The sequence below is a fragment of the Dasypus novemcinctus genome, chromosome 5 (genome assembly GCF_030445035.2).
Source record: "Dasypus novemcinctus isolate mDasNov1 chromosome 5, mDasNov1.1.hap2, whole genome shotgun sequence".
Classification (NCBI taxonomy): Eukaryota; Metazoa; Chordata; class Mammalia; order Cingulata; family Dasypodidae; genus Dasypus; species Dasypus novemcinctus.
Genome location: NC_080677.1, coordinates 166,997,417 through 167,007,348, shown reverse-complemented (window position 1 = coordinate 167,007,348; position 9,932 = coordinate 166,997,417). Strand labels below are relative to the sequence as shown.

Genomic DNA, 9,932 nt, shown 5'->3' with positions numbered 1-9,932 from the left:
CCTGACGGCGACTTTCAGAGCTGCAGGATGCAGCTGCCCCAAAGCAGCGAATCCACGCTGAACATTAACTGCTTCAAATGGACCTGCCTGGCATTTTTCTCTAAAGTTAATTGTATTTATCATTCTGTTCTCTAGCCTCAAATATGTACAATATTGTGGGCGTGATGTTTAAGTAATGTAGGAAAATGTTTCTGTGAAATGAGTTTTTTTTTCCAGAACTTCCCTCAATTTGACTCACTTTAGAAATCCTCATTTGAGAGTAAGTCTAATTTAATTTTGAATATATTTTAGCCTGATAATATTCAGGAAGCATAAAAATAAAAATACTATGTTGATAATACTTAAATACAAGAATGTTCTTCTATTACAAGGTGTTAAGAATATGGTAATATAAGGGGAAATACAACTAATGTAACTTCTAGAATATAGTTAATAGTGTAATTTTTTCTAGCAAAGGCAATGAAGGTACTGTATTAATGGTAATGGTAAAGTAAAGAATATGGGATTTAGTTTTATGAGCTATGAATATGATAAAGCATTTTTTCTTCATTTTCTTTTTTAATAAGAACAGCTTGGTCCTGTAATTTAACCAACCTGTCCTCATTTATGTATCTTTCTGAATACTGGAAAAATAACTGAGTTGGTTTTTTGGGTTAAATGGGAAAAATGTGCCTGGACAGAATTTTTTAAAGTAATGCTTCTATAATTTGTTAAACTGTCTTTTGTTTATTTTTTGAAGATGAACTAAAGTTTACTTTAAAATAAAATAAAATTCCTAAAAAAGTAATTTACTAGAAGAAAGGTAATTTCAGTAGCTAATTAACAGCTAATCAGTAGCTACAGTCGGTGGAAAAAGAGGAATACAATGTATGAAGAACTTAGGATGAGAATTTTATCATTTACTTTTAATTTATTTTGCATTATTTAGGTAATAATGAAAACTTCTTATGTATGCATCATTAGTCCCAAGGTATTTTATGAGCTTTCCCATTGACTTTGAAATTTTCATGATTTATTAAGAAAAATGATATGATCATATCAGTTGATACAGAAAAAGCATTTGAAAAAATCCAACACACATTCATGATGAACACTCTTAGTAACCTAGGATTAGAGAGAATTTCCTCAACTTGATAATGAAGATCTATAAAAAACATCTACAACCAACATCATCCTTAATTGTAAAAGTCTGAGTGCTTTTCCCCTGTGATCCAGGACAAGGCCAGGCTGCTGTTATCATCTTATTCATCATAGAACTAGAAGTTCCAGCCAGTGCAATAAGGCAAGAAAAAGAAATAAAATCATAGAGAATAGAAAGAAAGAAATAAAACCGCTACTGTTTGTATAGACATGATTATCTATTTAGAAAATCCCAAGGAACCAACACTAAAACTCCTAAAGCTAATAAATGACTTCTGCAAAGTCTCAAGGCACAAGAACAGCATACAAAAATCAATCACATAGTAACAATGAACATGTGGAAACCAGAATTAAAATCACAGTACCACTTGTCACTTCAAAGGAAATGAAATACTTAGGTATACATAATGAAAATGTACAGGATTTTTGTGTTGAAAATTACAAAATTATAAAGAAGTCATAGAAGACCTAAACAGAGAAACATTTCATGTTCATGAACTGGAATACTCAACATAGTAAAGGTGTCAATTCTGCCCAAACGGAAGCACGGGTTGATGCCCAGTCAGTATGTTGTAAAACAAAAATTGTTCCAGTTTTTATAGAAAAGTATTTATGATGGGCAATATCAGGTGAGTCTAAAAGTACCTCATTATTAATAATAAACATAGTTCTCATTTACTGTATGCTGTGCCCAAAAATCTGTTACATTATCCAGGATAACTAATTTCTCTTGAAAGTATCTGTTGCCTGTCAGAGTGGACTGTAGCTTAATATGAACTTCCTGTTACCATTTTCCACGTAAATCAGCTGGGTCTAGCAAAGACACAGGTGAGAATTCAGTATGGGGCACAGAATGACCGAGGGAGTCCCAAGTACAGACAGCACAGAGAGTACTCCCTGGTGAGCTGGCAGACCCCCTTCAGGAAGACATGTAAACATATGCTGCTGGAAATGGAGACCTGCTCTATTCTGGGGGCCTTGATCTGTCCAGAGAGCATCCTGCCCCTTTATTTTCCACAAAGCCAGACCACAGGTGTGGCCAGAGCGTACAACTGGGGTGCTCACAGTGTAAGAGGAGGGAGGAAGCGCGCTGACTCTGCAGGCGCCGGAGGAGGTCATTCCTGCAACTGATACCCATTTCAGTTGTCTTCTGCCCAAACAGCAGACGCCCAATCAAAAGATATCAAACCTGGGAAGACCCATGCTGCCCAGTTCAGGTGCTCCAGCACCTGCACTTTACAAGTCCTATAGCTATCAGTAACTATATCTACAGTGTTTTAAGTTATTGTGTATTAAATGGACATTCGGAGTTGTATAAACCCTGAATGATGAGTATCCTAAGTAGAGTTTAATGTCTTAATTGAACACATACACCCGCCCCTTAAACACTGATGTCTCCTTGGTTCTCTGTTTTCATCCTTCATGCATGCCTGGGCAAGCCCATATACCCAAGAGGCCGGAGTATAGCTACCTGCTGATACTCCCTTAATTAAAACTTGCACCAGAGTTCCATTTTGATGATGGCTGGATAGTGAGTTGCATAGCAATTCTCCCACCAAGTACACCTGGAAAAATGGGGCAAGATTAGATAGATAGATAGATAGATAGATAGATAGATAGATAGATAGATAGATAGATAGATAGATAGATAGATAGATAGATAGAATCATGAGTGTCTGAAGTCTCCAGCAGTCTCAAAGACAGCCAGGGCCTGAGGCCAGGAAAGTGATGGGAGGAGCTGGCCGCCTGTGGCACCTCCCACTAGAAATACCTGCTTGTAGGTGGCACCTAGAGGTGAGAGGACAAGAGGAGGGTCAGGTAAGAGGTTAGGAAGCTAAAGGCGAGGGAGGCTAATACTCCAGGTGGAGGCCCTGGAAAACTCTGTATTCACACAATACAGTGAAGAGGAAATATTCAGACCAAATCACAGAACGAAAGAACAGATGCAAATACAAATGAGCGTACGAACCACGGGCCATACCACTCTACTCAAGCAGGCCACTATGTCCTGCTGAATCTAAAGCAGGCTAGATAGAGAATCAGTAGATGGACCTGGAACCTGGCAAGGAGTCCACGTGGACATCAACAACCCCAAGAGGGCTGCTGGAAGACCCTCACGAGAACTCCCATAAGGAACGAGATTTCCTCCAGAAGCCAGGAGAAGCCCGGGATATTCTCCAGGGATCATTGGGCCCTCCTGGGGGATTGACGGGTGGGGCAACCAATCAGAACAGCAAACAGCTGGTGCTCCTCCCTGACATTAGCAAAGGGGCGGGATAATTATTGGTTTAAAAGGCAGGCCAGCCCTGTCCCTGTGCCTGCTCCTGCCCTGCCCTCCGCATCTGCTCTCGCCGTTTTCCCCGCCAAGATGACCCGGCACGTACACCTGCACATTTATAATCTATAATGGGAAGATGTAGCCTGTGAATTAGCCCGCTGGATCGCTCTTCAGCCCCTTCCTCTCTACCTGGGACCCACGATCTGTTATTCTCTCCCATTTCTCTTCCCTCCCTACCTGAATAAATCACGGCCTAATCAATGAGGCTGGCTCTTGAAATTCATTTCTTGCAGCATAGCCAAGAACCTAGATAAAGTCCGGTAACAATTCTCCATAAAGGTTTCTCCTTTTCACACCCCGCTCTCGTCTGCTAGACAGTGGCAGAACTCACCGGGTTTTTTCCCTGCCTGCAGTACACCCCAAATTCAAAACCTCATCCCCGTGGGCCCTGCAGCATGCTGTGATTCCTTACAGCACCCCTCACGTGGAAGCAGAAGGCCCCTCTGCAAGACAGAGGCCCCTGGTCCCTCCTGCCTCAGCTCCCGTCTTCTCCCCCTTATGCCCAGGGCATCTCTGAATAACAGGCCATTCAAGCTGGCGCTCACTGCTTTCTCATGGATGCCGTCATGCCTGCCAAGGGACTGAAATTCACAGCTAACGCGTACCGCACGCTAGACGTGGGCCAGGGAATGTGCCAGGAACGTGACAATTCCTGTTCTCGAGGAGTTCTGCTGCCCCGATTTTGCCACCCTGGAGAGGACACGAAGATTGTCCAAGGGCAAAACGTGGGGCTGGCTGCGCGCCGACTCTCCAGGGCCAGCTCCTGGGCGCGCAGCCCCTGCATCTGTCACACACACCGGACAGGTGGCGGGCGCTGCTGCGCGCTGACGGGTACTGGACGGTGACTGCTGTTATTTAGGAAGCAGCTCCATGCGTGGCCAGGGACGCCATGGTGTCTCCTGGAAAGGAGAGTGTCAACCGAGGAGGTCAACGTGGTGAGAAGTGCCTGAGCCCCAGAGAGTGAGAGAAATCAGGGCTTTCGGGGACACGCCCAGAGGCCCTTCCCTGGCATCTCTGTGGGTCCCCAGAGGCCACCTGGATGACGCCCCCTGGGGTCGGGCAGCTCCCAGACACGGTGACAACACATCACGTGAATCTCAGATTCTTATTCCCTCACGTGCAAATGTGCCACTCCCAGCATCACGGGGTAGCTGTGAGGGTCTGATGAGGTAGTGCTCCACTGGGCCCACACAGACGCCCCGGGATTCTGTGGCAGGGAGAGGAATGTGATGCTGCCACACAAAGTAACAGACTCTTCAGGTTAAGAACAAAGAGAAGGGAAGTGGACGTGGCTCAACTGATAGAGCGTCCACCTACCATATGGAGGGTCCAGGGTTCAAACCCAGGGCCTCCTGACCCATGTGGTGAGCTGGCCCACGCAGTGCTGATGCACGCAAGGAGTGCCGTGCCACGCAGGGGTGCCCCTCATGTAGGGGAGCCCCACGCGGAAGGAGTGCGCCCCACAAGGAGAGCCACCCTGCAAGGAGTGTGCCCTGCAAGGAGAGCCGCCCTGCAAGGAGAGCCACCCCATATGTAAAAAGCACAGCCCATCCAGGAGTGGCACCATTGCCACAGAGCTGATGCAGCAGGATGACACAACAACAAAAAAAGACACAGATTCCTGGTGCCCCTGACAATAATCCAAGAGAACACAGAAGAACACAAGGCAAATGGACAGAGAGAGCAGACAATGGCGGGGGGGGGCAGGAGAGAAATAAATAAATCTTAAAAAAAAAAAAAAGAACAAAGAGAAGAGCGAGGTCCCGCAGCCTGGGGTCGCTGAGCCTCCACACGGCTGAGTCCAGCCGAGGAACGCCTGGGAATTCTTCCTGCGCCAGGAGGACTGGGCCTTCACGCGCCTGGGCCCGCTGCGTAGGCCCGAGCTGAGTGAGAGCCACGGGAGGCCCGTGGGTGCCGCTCACCTCACCCCAACGCCCAGCTCTCGGGAAACCGGCCCTTCGGGGCGGCTGCGTGGCCTGGGTCACGCAGCAGCAGGGGCCCCTCTTGCTGGCCTCAGCGTCGCCCCCACCTCCACCACAAGCCCAGGCCCAGGTGCCGCCGGGCAGTGCGCTCGAGGGCCCGCCCAGGGAGGGGCGCTGGCGGACAGCTCCTTCCTCCCTGCTGCCTCGGGGTCCAGCTCGCCGCTTGCCTCCGCCGGCTTTGGTGACCAGGCGTTGCCCTGTGTCTTTGTCCCTTTCCCACGTTCTCGGCTAAGCAAAACCCCTCCACAGCAAACCACAAGAATAACCGCAGGCGCCCTTGTCCTTGACTTCATCTCCCAAGGGAAGGCTAATCTCCGGCAAGTGGGACGGAGCTGAAGAGGAGGGCGTCAGCTTGGAGTAGAGCGTGGGGAGGGTTTACAGTGTCAGCGCCTCTCACTCTCAGATGGGACATGGGGAGAGCGCGTGGGTGGCGTTTCCTGCCACTGCTGACGCCTGCTGTGCTTCCAGCGCCACCTGAGAAGGGGTTGTAAGTCATCGCATTACAGCTCAAACGGCGGACTGCCCTTGTACTTCTAAAGCCATTTGGGTCAGCAGATGACATCAGCCTAAGAAGCCCCTAGAGACTCTTTCCCACACACATTTAATGCCACTGACCGTTTATACGCTTATTCTTTTACTTTCAAGAGGCAGAGTTTTGGAATGCCTCTCAGAGTTCAAGCTGAACAACTAGATGGCGGAACTTAGTGCTGGAAGCCGACGTCTGCACCTGCCCGTTCGACTCTCCTGCGCGGCCGTGAGCGTCAGCCCCTCTTAGAGGGAGCCCGCCAGCTCCTGCGCTCCCTCCCCTTTCCCAGGTGCCTGCCATCACCTGCTAGAGAATATTTTCTGGTTGTCAAGGTGACAGATAAAAGTCCAGAGCCCAGCCTCAGGGCTGGTCGGGTCCAGTTTCCTTAACTCTGCGGGTGGCAGTGGCCACGTGGCAGCCTGTGAAGAGCTGAGCTACATCAGCCACGACCGCGTTATAAGGGGCCTGTCCAGACAGGCCATGATTCATAATCTAATCGAGGAGTGAGGTGGCCATATTTACCCACTTATTTTCTTTTAATTGAATTTTAATGAAATTATTATACATAAAATTTTGTGGAATGAAAGGAAAGCAGTGCTTGGGGAAATGTTTAAAATTGTAAATGTTAATAAGAGAAGATGCTAAAGGTTTAAATACAATGAGCAACATTTCCAGTAAGGAGGAAAAGAAGACCAAGTGATACTTCAATAAGCAGAAGGAAGAAAATCATAAAGGAAAAGACAAGGACGCAATGACACAGACACAAGACAAACAGGAACAGCTGACAGAAGAATAAAGATTTTCTTTAAAAATATCAAACATATTGATCAACTTCTACCTAGATTTACCAGGATTAAAGAGAATATAAACAAATCCCCAATAGAAGGAATGAAATATGGGTTGTTACTGACAGACGTTGTACGTATTTTTGTATCTTTTTCTCTTCTCACTGATCCTCATTTTCTTTATCCTCCTTCTCCTCCACCTCAGTCTAAATTCTTTTCTACTTTAAAGTCCTGAAGACATCTTCCAGATGACTGTGGTATGTTATTATTTAATTCACTTTAATTTGGGTAGGTTGTTAGGAATTAAATGCCATATTTTCTATTATGAATAATTTTATAAACAAATGGGTCTGTTAGCATTCCTGAAAAATACATGCTATTCTCAGTTCAGTACCTAACTATATATGTCACCTTTGATTATTCTTATGTATTCTTTATTTGGTTGCATTGCTTACTTCTCTCATTTTTTTCTCACACTGCAGTGATTTCTTACTATTTTTTAATAGCAAGGATTGTCATTAAGGAATTCCTTCTAACTTTGTCCTCCTAAAATGTGTTAATGCTAGTAGGGTTTCATAGGAATTTTAGGGCCAACTTGTTAATTTCTCAAGAGAAAATATGCTGGGAATTTTATTCAGGTGCCATTTAATAAATAAATATAACTGATACCTTTATAATATTGAGTTTTCCAATCTATGAATATAGCCTAACTTTCCATTAATTTAGTTTTTAAAAATTTCTCAATGTATTTTTAAAATCTTCTTCACAAGTTCTGTTTTAGTTATGTTACATATCTGTGAGTAGATAGATATAATATGCACATAATTTCATGCTCTTAACTATTGTTACTTTAAAATTTTCACTATCTTTTGTTTCCAGTTCATATGTTTTTGATATTTCTTTGTTGATTTTACCCAACCAATTGCTGTCTTAAACCTGATTTGAGTATATTCTCATATAATCAATGCAGATTTTTCATAACCCACATTGGGAATAGTACGTGCTTCTATTTGCTACCCACTTCTTTTTAATTCAGGCATATGCCAGCGTTGATGGAGTAACATAAGTGGGCTAGGCCGGTGTACTGCCTGAGTTTAATTAGGTTTTGGTTTCTTATTTTAGCTACAAATACCCTGGGGGCTGGACGGTTCGATTCCAGGGGAAGGAGGACGAGGGTGGAGCCGGAGGGCGTCCTGGGGGGGACAGTGTCCACCCCATGGTCCTGGAGAAAGGAGGGGGTGGGCGTTGGGGAAAGGAGGGGTGGGCGTTGGGGTGCTGTGGAAGTCCAGGGCTCAGCGCCGCGCTGCAACACGCACCGTCTTTCTTTCTGGCATTGAAGGGATTGATTTAACCCCGGTCACATTCTTAAAAGACGGAGAGTGGCGCTGTTTCAAGGTCAGCTCGGCAGAGTGAAGGGCGTTTCCAAAGCCGTGGAGTCAGGCGATGAGAGCGTGGGGCTGGCTCTGGCCCAGCCCCCGGGACGTGTCTCCACCGGGCCTGGGCCGTGGCCTGCCATGTCCTCGTCACGGGACCTCCAGCCCCGACTCCCTCCTCACACGGCAGCCACGCCAGCCACACCGGGAGGGGGCCGGAGAGCAGCCACGCAGCATGGCTGGGCAGCTGGGCAGTCTGGGAAGGTTATCCCTGAATCAGATCAAGGGTTTCTATTTCCAAGGATGGAAGTTCTGAGTTAAATTTACGTAGGTAATTATTTCTCAGGTGTAGGAGAATAAACTGGGGAGCTATTTCCAATTCGTCTCACGCCTGCACGTCCTCGTGCCGCGCCTCCTGACAGCCCCAGCAGCTATCTCCTGCGTGAACGCCTCTCAAGCTCTGACCTCCCCTTTGCGTGTCCTCTTAGATTCTCACAGGCCCTCTGACCCCAAATCCCCACGCTAGACCCAGCAGCCGGGCCCCGAGCTCCTAAAGTAGCACCATCCAGCAACTGGCCGATACAAAGTCTCACCGCGACAAGTTCCAACCCCCCACTTGCCGTGTGTCCTCTCTATGGATTTCCCTAGATTTCTACCCTTCATTTCCATTCCCACTGGGCTTTCCAAAAACAGCCTCTTCCTTCTCTAGTCTTAGAGAGCCTTCCTTTGCCCTGTGGCCAGAGTGATCCTTCTAGAAGGCAAGTCTGGCTCTGCCCTCTTCACCCCTCTAAGGACGACACAAACACAGGCCATGCAGCCTTCCTCGCTGCCTCTCCGTGGTGGAGGGTGCTTGGGACCCTGGCCTGGCTGTTGGCAGCCTTTGCTGAATGAGTTTTACTTATCAAGAGGTGCCATGCACGCTTTTTTAAACCACGGCATTACCTGACACGTCCCTCTAGGCTCAGTGAAAAGCAAGCACGGGTGGAAACAAAAGCAGACGCCACGTCGTGAAGCACAGGTTCGCAAGTCCAAGCTGCTTACCCCGTGTCTGCTGGAAAGCTGCCATCCAGCCTCGCGCCGTGTGCGAAGCGTCCGTCCTGAACACCAGCAGCAGGCTGCGGTTGCTGCTCTTGACGTAGGGCGGGAGCTTGTTGCCACAGAACTTGCCCAGGAGGGGGTCTGTCGTGTTGGGGCCGTCGTGGATCGCCACGTAGTCGTCGGAGCAGAGGGCCGAGGGAGCCACGTCGAAATCGCTGAACCTGCGGACGGGAGCTGTGAGCGCGCCCGCCGCTTCGTGATGAAGCTGGCCGGCTCCTTCAGAGACAGGGCGGGGCCCCGCGGGACCCCCGGAGACGGGCCGCCCTGCACCCACCCATCCAGAGTCGGGCCGGGATTCCGTGAGTGCCCGCGACACGCCAGGAGCCAGGCACAGGGCTGGACGCGGCCGGCACAGGCCAGGCACACCGGCCCATCTGCAGGAGCTGGATGAGCGGAACTGACCGCCATTTACCATTTCAGAACACTTGAAGCTTTTCTGTCTGATTACACAAAAGCTATTTACTCTGTTCCCTTGTCGCTTTGTAAGACAGATGTCACCCTTATCCTATTTGATACTGGGAAGACAGTGGGGTGGGACAGGCTGGCTTTATGGTCAGAGGCCTGCTGGCCCTCTCTCAGATTCGTTTCCATCCTTAAATTGGAGTCTGTAGCAAGAATAAGTGAAATAATAAGGAAAAAACAAACAACAGTATCTGGTACATGGTAGATGCTCACAAAAATTAAAGTTGT

At 47.7% G+C, this 9,932-nt stretch overlaps 1 protein-coding gene across 1 annotated transcript in view; it reads right to left on the bottom strand.

Moving 5' to 3' along the window:
* Nucleotides 1-9,932, bottom strand: part of CUBN (cubilin) — a 242,374-nt gene that overhangs the window by 31,557 nt on the left and 200,885 nt on the right. Inside the window, exon 59 of the mRNA XM_058297911.1 lies at nt 9,186-9,403. Within this exon, the coding sequence (XP_058153894.1) occupies nt 9,186-9,403 (218 nt within the window). The remainder of the gene's footprint in view (nt 1-9,185; nt 9,404-9,932) is intronic.